Source organism: Parasteatoda tepidariorum, chromosome 5, assembly GCF_043381705.1.
Source record: "Parasteatoda tepidariorum isolate YZ-2023 chromosome 5, CAS_Ptep_4.0, whole genome shotgun sequence".
Taxonomy (NCBI): domain Eukaryota; kingdom Metazoa; phylum Arthropoda; class Arachnida; order Araneae; family Theridiidae; genus Parasteatoda; species Parasteatoda tepidariorum.
In genome coordinates, this window is record NC_092208.1 from 63,097,574 (window position 1) to 63,113,401 (window position 15,828).

Below are 15,828 nucleotides of genomic sequence, written 5' to 3' on the forward strand. Positions count from 1 at the left end.
AATCATTCTATGCAAAATATAAGTTTTGGTAAATATTTATTATTTTATTAAAAAATAGTCGACAAAAATTTGAATTGCAAGACATCCAAGTTTAAACATCATTTGAGAGAAGGCTATTTTAAATGCAAATCGGTCGAATCTGAGAAATCGAATTTTGAAATGTCGTATTTTTAAGATCGTGAAGATCCGATCATTAGATTAAAAGTTATTTAGGGTGGTCCGTTTATTTTGTGCGCACCATTCATTTATATTAATTCATCAACAATTCCAACAGCCTACATTTCAATTCAGTAAGCATGCGGCCTTGCAGATATAATAAAGGTCTAAAATCATGTTATATTTTATTCACTTAACACCATTCATTGCCATATCATGATCTATATCTCTAACTTCGACTGTCTAAAGATAAGAATTAATTAATATAAATAAATAGTGTGTAACTGTTTCAATACAATTATCGTATTATTCTAATGCACCGATAACTAGCATTTATCCATATTTGGAAGTATATTTGTAACAATCTAAAAATTGAGTGAAGCTATTTTTATTCGTGCTGAGTCATTTTTTACGTCTTTTATTAATTATTTTATGCCTAATTAAAATACTCTTCGTTCATAATAAACTACTGCAAAAAAATCAATTTTTCCAGAATATAGGGATTCGTAGTTATGTCTAAATCTTGACCAAGTGACTGAACAGTTACAATTTATGCAGCTGGTAGAACCATAAAGATTGTTGCAACCTTTATGAAGTGAAATCAAGCAAATATTATAACACTTTTTAGAATTGATAACAATTACGTGGAACCGTATTGTGATTCAAATCGACTTTTTCTGAGAGGGAATGACTGATTGTTAAGTAGTTAGCAATATTTTAAGCGAGCAGTTTGTTGTGGTTTAACAAATTTCAAAATGAAACATGGGCAGTGATGGTACTTACATTTTGCATGTTTGCAGCAATACTTTTCATGTATTTTTCTTCGTTTTTAAAGTAATTATATTTTATAATTCTGTAGGCATAGAACAGTAAATTTACTTTTCCAGAAATCGCTGTTTAGAAATTATTTTCTTTTAACACTTTGATGCAGATGGGACACTGGTGTCCCTTTTATATAATATTTTTCTTATGCTCTAATTACAAGCAAAAATATATTTCGATATTTCTTAACTAATTACAGTCGAAAAGTTACAATAAAAAATCTGTTAGATCATGGGAATTATATTTGTTCTAAAACATAAAATCTAAGAAAGTAGTTCGAGTTTTCTTAATTTTTTTTTATTTACATCAAAAATTTATCAATAATTGATTTTGTAAATTTAAGAAATTTCTATGATGAATAACTATGTTTTTCAGATCTAAATAATTGCAAATTTGAAAAATTATTGTTTGGAAGTGAGTGGTGTTAGAAAGATTTTACCTTAAACGCAGAAAAAGACATCAATATTCCAAGTTGCATTTCATACCATAAATTATTAAAATGCTAAATATATTATTTTTGGCTTATTTTGACCTAAATAAATGAAGAATGTATAAAAAAATTAAAACAAATATAATTAATAAAAATTCTGTATCAAATTGTTAATTACTTTCCAGTATCATAAAAGTACATATTTCAATGCACTATTAAAACAAACCTAATATTTAATGTAATTTTATTAGGCATTTGTGAGATACCTCTCTAAATATAAATAGGTTGAATCAGATTTAACAGAGTTTTCTGAAAAATATTTATTTTTGAGAAATTTGAAGCTTAACCAAGATAGGCAGTTTTGAATAAATTTCAATTTTTCTGTTGCAATTCACATACCTTGAATCTCTATAACCGGAAAGAAATTAAAAGACAGCGTCAACGCAACAAAGAGAGGAGGAAAAATTAAAACGATAGTCTGAGGGGGTGGTTTTAGGGTTAGCAACTTAATTTCACCCCGTGGTAAAAAGGTGGAATACTTGATGGAATAAAAGGATGTACACCCCCACATTAAGTCCCCTTGACCCCCCAACACAGTTGAGTAGAGAGATAGTGCAAAAGCAGATTAACAGATTTATAAAATGGCAACAGCTCGACCGGAGATTACAGCCAGATTGTAAATTTGATTGAGTGTGCATTTGAATCCCTCTGGAGAGTAGGGTCCTCCAAACCACAATGGAACAGTAGGAGGGGCACGTGCCCTGACTAATCTTCTTTAATATCTGACGTTCTGATCTGCAGTGGGAGTGATAATACAGCAATTTCATGCCTTGAAGGGTTTTTTATGAGGCACATTGGCATGTTTTGCAAAGAAAAAAAAGTTCGAAATAGAACTTGGAAAAATAAATTTCTTTTAAAAAAATTTATTTTGTTAAAATTTAAATAGATATTGATGCCGATTCATTTCCCTTTAGATACATTAAAAAACCAGTTCACAATAATTTTTACATTTAATTAAGTGCATTAAAATATTAACAGAAATAAGGTCATTGTCATACGCTCTTAGGAAAATTGGCTCCATGTTAAATCCTTGTATCAATCGTTAGAACTAAAAACAGTGGTAACCTTAATAAGTTGATACATGTAGCTATGTTTCCGTTGAAGTTGAACAGTAGTATCTTATAATCAGGTTTAAGAAAAGAATAATATTATGGTTCAAATTAAAACCCCATTATTAAACTTTAAAAATAATGTGGTTTAACTTAATACCCTATTAAAGGTGTCGCCAGCTTGAACGATATCATGGTTTAACTTAATACCCTATCAAAGGTGTCGACAGCTTGAACGATATTATGATTTAACTTAATACCATTTTAACGCTGCAGAAAAGTTTAACGATATTATAGTTCAAGATAAACAAAAAAACAGAGTATTAATTTACATAATTTACAACTTCATATTAACAAAAGTTGAAAAAAATGATCAAATAAAGTTTTTTAAAAAAATGAAAATACTGGAATACTATAGTTTTCAACATAAAAAAGAATTTTATTTATTGTCATTTTTCTAAAATATCGATTACTGAACCAAAAATGCTAGCGAAAAGTAAATATTAAAAGTCTTAATTCAATGTATTCCTTGGAGTGAAATATGCAGGATGTTCTGTAATTATCACCCTTACTGTATATTTTAAAAACTGTGTTTCTGGCTCCATGGGAATACCAAAAAGCTCGGTAATTTTAAACGAAGCGCTTTAATAATGATTTTGGTAAAACTGATAGTAAAATATGCATTGCAAAAAATTTCGCCCTCAAATTACAGTAAAGTACGAGCACTTAGGGTGCATCATTGGTAAAATCAATTTTACAGTAAGATATTACACCATAATTTTTCTGTAATATTTATAAAATTAGAATGATGGAGTGATTTTTTGATAGTTAATACTGCAAAAATTACGGTATATTATATTTTTTTTGTTTCGTAACATGTTCCGGTAAAAAGTACCGACACCCTGAATGCCGGTACTTTTTACAGTAATTTAATCCGGAATATATTTTTCAGTGTGGTTTATAATACGTGATAAAATTTTGCAATTTTATCATGATACCTTTGAGCATGGTATAAAAGCATATTAAGTTCAATTTACTTTTCAATTTTGTATTTTTTACTTAACATGTTGTAATCTATCATTTGGAAAACCAGAATTCCAGATAAACGTTAGTATAATAACGGAAAAATTACCCAATGAATGGTTTAATCGCCGTATATTTTAGTTTTTATTACAAGAATTTTTTTCCAGAAATCTTAGTACTTCTATGTACGGCAATTTTACCAAAAAATTTTTCTCCGTGCAATTTCCGATAATTGAGATATAGATATGACTTTCATTTCACTTGTTATAGCAAATAAAAAATCCTTTTCATAAACTTATTAAAAAAAAAAACCTACCTTATAGAATTGGTGTGCTGACTAATATTGGTTATATCACTTTCGGCGTCTTGTCGATTTCTTTTGACCTGAAAATAAAAATAGAATAAATAACTACAAATAATCGAGTAAGAAATGTTACGTACACTCTTCGAAAAACTTTTTCAACCTGGTCAAACTGAACAATATTTCGATTCAAAATTAACAGTGGTTTTATATTTGCATTCTTGGTATTATGCAAACGCATAAGAATATTTTTTTATTAAACATATATTTATGAAATGTTGTATTTGAAAGCCTTAAAGCACTAGAAATTTAGAAAGATGTTTTAAATTTTAAAATATTCTATTTCTTTGTGTGAGGCTTATATAGTTTTTATCTGAAATAATGCAGCAGGTGTATTAAAAGCAGTTAATCAATTTTTTTTGTTCATGTTACTAGTTAAGCTAGTTATTAATATAAATATTTACAAGAATTTACGCTGAAATATAAGATATATTTCTGAAATATAGATATGATTAATACCCATTCAGTTTTGAAAAATAAATCAAAAATTTATATTGAAATTTTTAAAAACAGCTTATGCAGAGCAACTCAGATTAAAATTTACTTTGTGAAGTTTTATGCAACTGTTTTTTTTTTAAAAAAAAATAATAATTATTCTTACGTCATTTTTAAAAAATTGTTTTATGTTATTTGAAAAGCAATTATTATTTCATTATTTATAGTAGAAAAATTTTTTCTTACAATAACACATCTTTTATGAAATAGCACTTTTTTAGAATTAATTAAGTTCCTTTTTCAATTAGTTTTGGATTTAGAGTGCCAAATGTAGAGAGCACAGTTATTCATGCTTTTTTTTTTCAGATTATATTATTATTTTAATTCTTATAAAATTAACACTTTTTAAGAATTAAATTCCTTCTTTCAACAGATTTAGAATCCCATTATAGAGTGCGATTCCCCATGTTCGCTTTTTTTTCATTAAATAGTTATTTTTTTATTTCTCATATAATTGTACTTTTTTTTAAGAATTAATAAATTTTTTCTTCAAATAATCAGAATCTAAATGTAGAGAATGTTAGAATCTAATTAGAATCTAAACGTAGAGAATAATTTTCCTTGCTCGAGTTTCGTTTTATGTAATCATTCTTTTAATGAATAATTTAAAAAAAAAAAAAAAAAAAAAAAAAAAAAANAAAAAAAAAAAAAAAAAAAAAAAAAAAAAAAACAGATTTAGAATTATGTATTTTTTTAAATTTAGATTTTCTTTCAACAGAATCAGATTTAGAAACCGGTATACCGTACAATCCACCAAATTCGTCTGATTTTCCCTAATAATATTTTTTTTCTTTATTCTTAATTCAACTCAAAAGAATTAAAAAAAATATTGAATATTAAATCCTTTTGATCGAGATTTTAACAACCTTTATCTCACTATTGTAAAATTCTAATTGTAAATAATCATTTTCATATAAGATTACAGTTGAAGGTTGGGGAATTAAAAAAGAATTATTGTTGCTCTTTTGGATCGTTCCTCTATCAAAAAACTGGGTTTCAAAATGTTATTCAATAGAAAAGTAATGCATAACTGGATTGATTTTTGTAAAATTTTGCAGAGGAGCTAATCGTTTGGAGAGCTAGATGGATTTTAAAAGACTACCCAACACTTTACAATTTAAAACCAGAAGATAAAAATAAAATAAAAAACATAAGTGTTAAGCAGATTGCATGTTTCAACGTCCAACTTGTTTATTTTGTATGTGTTCCCATTTATTTCAAACGATTTTATTAAATTGCATATTCATTTTGAAATTGTTTCATAAATCATAGAAATAGATCATTTTCTTATTTTCGAATATGAACAATTTTTCACTTAATTAAAAATCTTAAATGTAACTTTTACATTGCAGCAATATATTAACTCTTTCAACTTTGAGGAATTTTAAGTTAATATATTAAACTTCATCCTGAACACCTAAGTACCTAGTTAACGCCCCTGACAGGAACAAAATTAAATAAAATTATAAATCCACTGATCTAGCACTCATCTCGGCGATGAGAAAAACATGTTAAAATCATCGATCTCATTCTTTACAAGTACCCGTAGCGTCCAGGAACCTTGTTAAAATTTAATGTATGGAGGAATTCGTTTGACAAGTCAGCATTTTGACACCTGTTGGCCAGACGGACCTGTGGGGTGGTAATAAAACAACATGTTTCACTTCCGGAATGTTTTGTCTCTCCCTTCATGTCCATTTCTCATGAAATAGATTGCTTTTTTTTATTTCCTAAATAACTCGGACGAAAATGAATCACTTCGTTGTCTAAAATAAAGTGATGCGCATATTAATTAATTAAATGCGTATTGCTGCAGAACTTCCGCTTTGATTAAGAATATTTTCCTTCGGTAGCAAGCAATGACGAGAAAGTAATGAAAAGAAAGGAATTCTTATAGTCAAAATAAAATAAAAAATTATGTAAAGAGGGATTCTTCTTCTTTTAATTTTGGCATTTTGGCTCTAAAATATAAAAGTTTTCGTTTTAAAAAAGAGTTGGCATTTAATGAATTTTTGAGCTTTAATTAAGCTCCAGTAAAAAAGTAAGAACTCTATATTAAATGTCAGATAAGTTATAGAAAGTCAAAAAAGGTTGTAAATTGCGCAAACGAAAAAACGCACCCTGAATAATTTTTAAAGTGCTGATCGAATCTTCATGTTCTAGGACTCAACCTTAATCAAATTCAATAAGCTAATTAGTTAGTGCAAACGACATTTTAAACTATTAAATCAGACACAAAAACATACTTTCTCTGCGGTTCATCTTAAAGAGAAATAAGCTTCAATTTTTTTTTTAATTAAGGTTGAATCCTATTTGCACCACATTCATTCAGTTCAATTTCGTTTCACTTTTTAAAATAACAACTTGAATAGGTAACACCAGAAGTAACACAGTTTCTCGAACTTCAACGGATTGACCTATTTAATTATCCGATTATCAAAATAATCAGCCCAAAAACTTATACACTCTAACGATAACATTGAATCGTTGAACTTGAGCATACATTTTATTGAACATGATTGAATAACAGATGAAAAACATACTACTTTCATAAACCATCACTATAGTTAAAAACAAGTGAAAGAGTGTGTATCTTTCTTCAAAAGATCACCAAGATGGGTTGAGAGAAGAGGGGGCATCAAAAAAAGACACTTTTTTTTCTATTCCTATTTTCTTTTCTGTCTTGTTTTTCTTTTCTTTTACTCTTTTTCCCATCCATTTCTGAGAAAAGATGGGTCACTAGGGTTGAACCCATTGAGTTAAAGAGGGTGCGGGTGACAAACAGATGAAAAACGTCATAAAATGTCCGCAGTTCTGAAGGAGGGAGTAATAATAATTGTGCTCACTGTATTAGCAATAATTGTAAACAGGATAATAAATACCATTACTAATGCGGTTTTAGATGCAGTACTTAAAAATTTTATTAAAAAAAGAAAAACTTCACGGTTTTTCAGTCAAAGAAATCTTTGAAGTTCAACAAATGCGCATAGCCTTAAAAAAAAAAANTTCTGAAGGAGGGAGTAATAATAATTGTGCTCACTGTATTAGCAATAATTGTAAACAGGATAATAAATACCATTACTAATGCGGTTTTAGATGCAGTATTTAAAAATTTTATTAAAAAAAGAAAAACTTAAGTTCAACAAATGCGCATAGCCTTAAAAAAAAAAAGAACTAAGTACAATAAAGCGAAATAAAAAGTTCAGAATTGTACTTACGCATTCTTAATAAATTAATTGAATTGTATTGGCAAATATGAGAAAAGCTATTATTTGTGGATAGATTATACGGCAACAATATCAATGATTAATTACACTAAAAAAATTTGTAACTTATGTAAAATATTGTCAAAGCAGATAAAAATATACGGGTGAGACGTTTATATGCTTGAACCTTTAAAAAAAATTAGACAATTTCTAAAAATTTTAAAAATACTAAAATTCATTAAAAACATATTTTACCTTTTTAAAAATTTAGTATGGAAAGATTAACAAACGTATTTTTGAAATAGTTACTGCAGTTGAGATAATTATGCACTTTACTTTTTTAAAAAAATTTAGATAATTTCTAGATAGTTTATAAATATTTTATGAAATTAAAATGTATTTCATTTAATTTTTCATGAGAAGTTACNAAAAATGCTAAAATTCATTAAAAACATATTTTACCTAACTTTCACGAAATGCAATAAATAAAGCAACTTTTTTAACGAATAAAGCAACTTTTTGAATTTTTAAAAATTTAGTATGGAAAGATTAACAAGCGTATTTTTGAAATAGTTACCGCAGTTGAGATAATTATGCACTTTACTTTTTTAAAAAAATTTAGATAATTTCTAGATAGTTTATAAATATTTTATGAAATTAAAATGTATTTCATTTAATTTTTCATGAGAAGTTACTGAAACACAAGGTAACTGAGGCAACTAACTGAGCATGTTGTTATATGGCTCTTAACTTTAGGTACCTTATTCCAGTGAAAAATATAGTAATTTTTCCATTTTCACAGTTTGTATTTTGATAAAATAACTTTCTACAAAATTGACATGCCTTTTCTTTATTTTATTTACATTTATTTTATTTATTTATTTGTCTTGCAAGACGATTTAAACTACTCTTCATATATACAATCAAACAATGTACTTTAAAATTTTCATTTTAAATATTGAATTAATATCCTTTATTAAAGATACTAATCTATAAGAAAATAAATAATCCTTTAAAAAAAAGTCCACAACGCATTTAATCTACCTTTTTTTTTAATATATAAAATGTACTACTGCACAAAAATATGAATTTAAATTCTCATACAGTTCTTAAAAATAAAAACTTATCATTTCAGGAAGTTACCTCACATAGAAATATGCTGACAAGTGACTTGTTTAATTGATTCATAACGTTTCCGAATTATCTAAACACAAAAAATACACTTTATAAGATGATAAGATACTAAAATATAAATGTACTTAAACTTTCACCTTTAAAAGTTTGTTTCAATGAAATTTTCTCATCGCTTAACTTCATCTCATCACTATACTTCATAATAGATTACATTTGAATGAATATTTATGTCGAAAGAAAAGTTGATTATATTTGATGCGATTAATAATTCTAGAAAATTGGAGCTTTTAGGGGGGGGGGAGGAAAGAACAACTGGTAGAAAACCTTGCTGTGATCACTAGAATACCTCATTTAAATTTAAACAATATTTTAATTCAAAAAAAAAATTTTAAGCCTTTTATAGTGTAAAACGTGTGAAATTGTATATAAGATATTACCTTTTTTTTTTAATATTAATAAGGTAGGAGTGACTAAGCAAGCTCTTTAAGTTTGCAATAAAGGACAACTTTAAATTCAAAATAAAAACTATTTTCTTATAGCAAATGAAAGAACTTAGTAATTCCAGTAAAAAGTGACGATATTTTTTACTGTAATTCCCATTTTGACTGGAGCATATTATTGAACAAAAAATTTGATACACCATAATTTTTGCAGTAATGATTACAGTTAATTACTGAATCACTCTAATTTAATAAATATTTCCGCAAAAATTACAGCATAATATTTCACAGTAAAAATGGATTTTATATGGATGATGCACCTAAAATGCTAATGTGCTAGTACTTAATACAGTGATTTGATCCAAATTTTTTTGCAGTGTAACCGGTAGAAGACCTTGCTATCTGATCAAGAATATGTGATTTACATTTAAACAATATTTTAATTCAAAAATTGTTTTACAGTTTAAAACGTGAGAAATTTCTTTTGATCATAATCTTATTTTAATATAAGGTAGTATTGGTTCAGCAAGTTCTTCAAATGTGCAATAAGGGAATAAGTTTAAATTGAAAATAAAAAAATCTTTCTCTGACTGACACGTTGAGACCTAAACAAATATAACATAACTGTATATTCATTTTAATTCACAAGAAAATATTAAGTTTTTTTTTTCATACATAAAAAATTACATAAAATATAAGCTTTCTTTAAATAGTATTCATTCCTATTTTTCTTGTAATTCAAACTATAAAAAACGAACGCGTAAAGTAGAAATTTTACGCCAAAATCTATTAATGACTCGCGTTAAAAGTTTAATTTTGAACACATATTAGATAAACTACAACATCAACACCATTTTTAAGTTATGCTTAGATTGCGGTTGCGTATAATTAAAATTATCGGTAAAAATAGTGATACGCTATTTCTTGTTGCAATTAAAAATAAAATACTTTAATACAGATACTTACAAGCATTTGCAAAACATAAAATTTGTTGTTATTCAATAATTACGAATATTCAAAATCAAAATTGAAAAACAAAGCATGCATTAAAAAGAATTTAATTAATATTTAGTATTATGATTTTATTTACTTAAAATCTATTGTATTCGTTTATTTTTTAAGTACACATGGTTATGTATTTATATTTATTCATATTAAAGATTTAACTATCAGCTGGATTTGTCGCTTAAATTCTATGTAGAAAAATCAAAATTAATGTAATTATTTAACAGGCTAACTCTTCAAGATTTGAGTAAAAATTTCTTAGATTAAGATATAAAAATATTTTACAAAAATTAAGCTGGTTAATTATGATTTGCAATAATATTGCTTATCGATGTTTTTGAAAATTCCTATGAGGCATTTAAAAACATTTTAGAAACTGAAGAGTATTCTGGAATTTATGATTTTTAAACATCACATATTCAACTTTGAAATTAGTTTATCATTCATTCTCTCTATAAGTATGGTATCATCTTCCAATAAACAGGGTTTACCCCCCCCCCTCCCCTCAATTATCTTTTCTTAATCTTCAGGATTTCTTTTTACATCAGACTCAATTGATGACACCAGTTTCCTTCAATTGCCTTGTTTAGTTTTCTTACATTTGGCGTAGTACGCCGGAATCTGGATTTCCTTCTATTAAATTTTACATATTTAATTAAATCGATTAATTAAAGCTACTTTACTGATTCGTTTTTATTTTATCTCCAGATAAAAGTATAAAAATTACTTATCCAGGTGTTGTTGAAGTTTATAATTCATGTCAACTTTTCAGATTAAGTTGATATTTTTTTATTAAAGATGAGAGAAAAGCAAACAAAGATTTCAGTAAAACATCAAGGATAATATAAAAACTGACTTAATTCTAATTTTAATTACAAAAGTCAGAGAGCAATATTTCTAGTTATCAAAATATGATAAATCTAGTTAAAGTGATATTATAATCAAATATAAATATGGTTACGTCCTTAAGCATTTATTTCAAATATTTTTGTTATTATAAATTAAAAATGTCCTGAGGGATTTAACTTATATAAATCTAATCAAAACTAACAGCTATATTAATTGAGGATGAAATAACTAATCTTAATTGCAATTTTAGTAATATTATAAGGATTTAAAAACATAGTAAATCCAGAAATTTTTTTATGTTCTCTTTATTTAAAAATGTGAAGACTTATTATTATCAAACAAATTGAAATAGATAACGTAATATATCATAAAATATTACTTAGTTAATATGTAAAACTTTGAAAAGATGAGGAAAATAATGTACAGATAAATCATCTAAAAATATAGCGAATTCAGCAAACACTAATGTTTATATCATTTATGTATAACATTTACCTGCTATTATGAAACAAATTAAAATTAGAAGTATTGTAATTATTTTCTTAATTTAATTAGGTATTCTAAATTAGATATTGTTATAGGTTAATTAGGTATTCAAAATTGTAATTAAATTAAGTAATTTAAAACACCTTTTTTTTATTTAAATTCAATTAAGCAAATAATCTGCTTATACAATTTACAATAAACTTTTAAGATGACATGAATACTAAAAAGATATATCCTCAGAATTTATTTTTCTGGTATATTAATTAATTTATGCATAGTATATCTAGAAATAAATCATGCTTATAACGTCTATGTAAAAAATTTTCTTATTGAAAATAAATGCAGAAAATCGAAAATTTCATTAGGTATCCCTAAAACACTTTCATTGTCAAAATTCGATAAAAAAATAAAAAAATATTATTTAGTTTTTAATAAGCCTTGAAAAAATGAGATAAACGATATAAAAATAAATTCTTTTAATTTTTAAGTAGCTTATAATAATTAAGAGGCATAGTTAATCCAGAAAACTTTTCTGTTTTTATCATTTATCGATAACATTCTGATGTCATTATAAAAGGAATTATATGAAAAAGAAAACATTTAAATTTCCTTAAGTATCTTGAGATACACTACCATTTAAATGACACCACTATTCATTAAAAACAAACAACATTATTTAATTAGGAAAAGATAAATCTTCTAAATTTCTTTGACAGTTATAATACATTGATTTAAAAGCATCGTACAATCTGAAAATGTGGCCGCTCATATTATTTACAATATTAATTAGTCACTATGAACCAGCTTTAAAATAGACATAAACAATTAAAGTTTTACATAGATTTTTTTTTCCTCAAAAAAATCTATGTAGAACTTTAATTGTTTATTTCTATTTAAAAGCTGGTTCATATAATTTTTTTGATTCAATCTTACTTTGTTGGGATAAGATAAATCCTCCAAAGTTCTTTTTGCAGAAGGTTCTTTATTATTGCACTCATCTAAATCCACCATTTTCGTTTGAAAGTACAGCATATCTCTAAGGGGTTCCAAAAAATGTTGGGTTAGGGATGAGGATGTATCCCGCGCTTCACTGTTGCTCCGTTCCCGCATAAGTCACATGCTCACGTTTTCCTCTGCAAAAATTCCACCAAAACAAGCTTCATTTTGGTGCTTGGCAGTGAAAGTGTGGGAGGCGGGACTTCACATTCTCATACAGTGATATCAAACAAGCAGGGTTACCGGAAGACGTGGTCAGCTGTCACTGCGATAGTGCCACTTTATTTTTCGCCAATTTTGTCTCGCCAAATGATGTAGGAATTATAGATGAGAAAATCTTTTTACTACTTTTAAACAAATGTTTGATTTAGTTAAATCTTTATTTATAAAAGCGAAAGTAAGTCAGGATGAATGTTCGCTAATAACTCGAAAACGGATCGTGTTTTTTCCCCCCGACAATTTGCAAATTTTTGCCAAGTGGTTTGTAAACAATCGCCGCTTGCTGGTGTCATTTAGTTCAAGCGCAATATCTAAATTTCGTAATTTCATTGTTTAAAGCCATTGTTGCAGATTAATCTTTCCCGAATATCTTTTGAATGGCTACACCAATTGACGTGACATTTTTTTTCCTTTTTTTGATACAGATTGTTAATATTTTTTTAAAAGTTATTTCGCAATAGTTTTCATCGTTTTGACAAAATAATAATAATAATGAAAATTTGAAAAAAATAAAAATAATTGAAAAAAAGAACTTCACAAGTAAAATTTATTAGCTCGCCTAATTAAGAACTGTAAACACGACCCTACCAGAAAAATTTGAAACTTTTTTAAAATCAAACTGTGCAAGTAGGTATTGCTCACTGTTTTAGATCTGTTTATTCTTATTCTTTTACTTTACTTTAAGAAATTTATAACTGTTAAAGATCGCTTCGTTTTGACAAAATAATAAGAAGAAGAAATAAATAAGAATAATTAAAAAAAGAACTTCACAAATAAAATTTATTGGCTCGCCTAATTAAAAACTGTAAACACGACCCTACCAGAAAAATTTGAAACTTTTCTAAAATCAAACTGTGCAAGTAAGTACACAACTTAATTTTAATATACATGTACATTTACATTTGCCTGGTATGACCTACACTGAAATTTTTCTAAGGTAAATTTTCACAGCCCACTATAACATTTGCTCAGTATACCCTACACTGATGTTTCTTTTTTTTTTTCTTTTCAAATTTATGTGAGCAGTATACAAATAATATTCCTTAACCCTTGTTTTAAGGCTTAGTACGGATTGGTTGAATAACATAAACGCTATCCTATCGTACCAAACCCTAGAAATTGGTGTTATAACATTACTTCTACTAAAGCGAACTGCTGATGAGGATTAGTTCCTTTAAAGTGGCGCTGGTATCAAAAGACGGCGGAATAGCGGTGGAAATATTTTACCAATGCAATACTGCGCAATAGCCACTGCTGATTTATTTTATTATCTATCTAAAGAGCCATTAAGTTAATTATCACATTATTTTTTAATGTAAGCATTTGTTGTACTATTCCTATATTATCCTATATTTATTATTAACTATTTTAATGATAAATAACCATGATACTTAAGCAACATGAGAACATACAGTGAAATCTCCAAAGAGACCAACCTCTCTGTAACGACCTCAACTATTTACCACCACTTTTGGAAGGTACGGAATTTTTTTTGTTTTCCGTAGACTTTGCTTTAAGGAAAACCTTTAGATGAGACCATCAAAACCTCTCCAAGCGACCGGCAAAAACTAATGCACAAAGTGAGGAAAATGACAAATAAGGAAACGCGAAAGAATATCAAAACAACACTAATTGTCAAATGACTTTCATTTAGATTAAAAATGTAATTTTCTTTTTTTGTTTTAATCATCATGGAGTTTTAGTCGCTTCGCTTTTTTTACTGGTTAATGTTAAGAAAAGGTTTTATTAACTTATCTCCTTGTTAAGACATTAAATGTCTGAGTAGCGAGACCAGCAAAACTTCAAAATTTTGACCTTTATCCAACGTATATCTCGAACTCGGACTTTAAGTAATCCTATATTTCTTAAGATCAGGTGGGCTTAGATTAAAATTAAATTCTTCGGTCTCGGACCTACAGAAGTTAGCCCGAACTCATATTTAGTAGTAATATTTTTTATTCATACATGTGAACTCGTACAAACCGTACTATGTAAAATTAGAAAACGATTTTTTGAAGAAATTCTTTCTTATGCGACATTAAATAATAATTATAATAACAAATAAGCATTAAGTTTTTTTTTGTGGTTATTTGTAAATTACCATTCAGCACATTTACTGAAACTTCTTTAAGGTTTCTTGAACAACGTATAATTTTAAAAAAATTACGTAGCATATTTTCACAATAACTTGTGCAATTAAAAGTGTGTGACAGTTAGGTTTTATAACTGTAGTCAAATTAAGCATGTTTGTATACGATAAAAATAAAAATGCTTTTCTATGCAGATCTACGAACGTTTAGGCTTCTTGAGTTACGATAAAAAAAAATTAAACAGTGTTGAAATGAAAAAACATATTAGCTTACAATGATTGTTTAAAATAGTCAAACAAAATAAAATTAAACAAATATGTTTAATCACCTACTACTCATTGATTTACAAATATATTTGATTCAAATTGTGTTACAGTGAAAATAAGTTACTTATTTTGTTGAATCACGTGCACTTTAAAATCAATCAGAATACTAAATCGAGTAATTTAATTTAAATTTTAGTTTTTGACTCTAAATTGAATTGTTTATTGAATAATGAATAATTGAATTGTTTATTCATTTAAAAATTAGTTCTCTAACCTGATACATTAATTTCGTCATTAATAGCGTACAATAAGTGGCTGTAACTCTTTTTTATGGTGTTTATAAATTTCCAACCACAAAAATTACGCTTTTGTAGAAGTTTAACTTAATTTTTAGACACTATTTCTCCCTCCAAATTATTTCAATCGACATTTGTATTTGCATGTTAAATTCCTCATAGATTTATTATTTAATTATTATTACTCGAGTTTTAGCTATTAATTAGGCCATGCTCTCCAATTAATTTTATTTAGCATTAATGAAATAAAAAAATGGTTTAATATAGCAATCTTGAAAATCTTTTATTTTTTATTGATTCTCTCAATATGTCGAAATTAATCAAAGTTTTTTTTCCCCAGAAAATTTTAACATCAAATCGCCAAAAGACATTGCTTTCATCTAGTCGAAGGATATGTCAATCATTATTGGAATATATTACATTTGGTATACTTATTAAAACAAGG

At 26.7% G+C, this 15,828-nt stretch overlaps 1 protein-coding gene across 17 annotated transcripts in view; it reads right to left on the reverse strand.

Annotated features, from left to right (window-relative positions):
- The window catches only part of LOC107452693 (eya transcriptional coactivator and phosphatase 2), a 145,024-nt gene that overhangs the window by 77,986 nt on the left and 51,210 nt on the right, over nt 1-15,828 (reverse strand). For 9 of the 17 annotated variants that reach the window (XM_071181542.1, XM_071181541.1, XM_071181539.1 and 6 more), the window contains exon 2: nt 3,857-3,924. In XM_071181542.1, the coding sequence (XP_071037643.1) occupies nt 3,857-3,924 (68 nt within the window). Of the gene's footprint in view, nt 1-3,856; nt 3,925-12,449; nt 12,734-15,828 lie in introns of those variants that run through there. The other 8 variants (XM_071181534.1, XM_043046468.2, XM_016069258.3 and 5 more) reach the window with 4 other exon arrangements.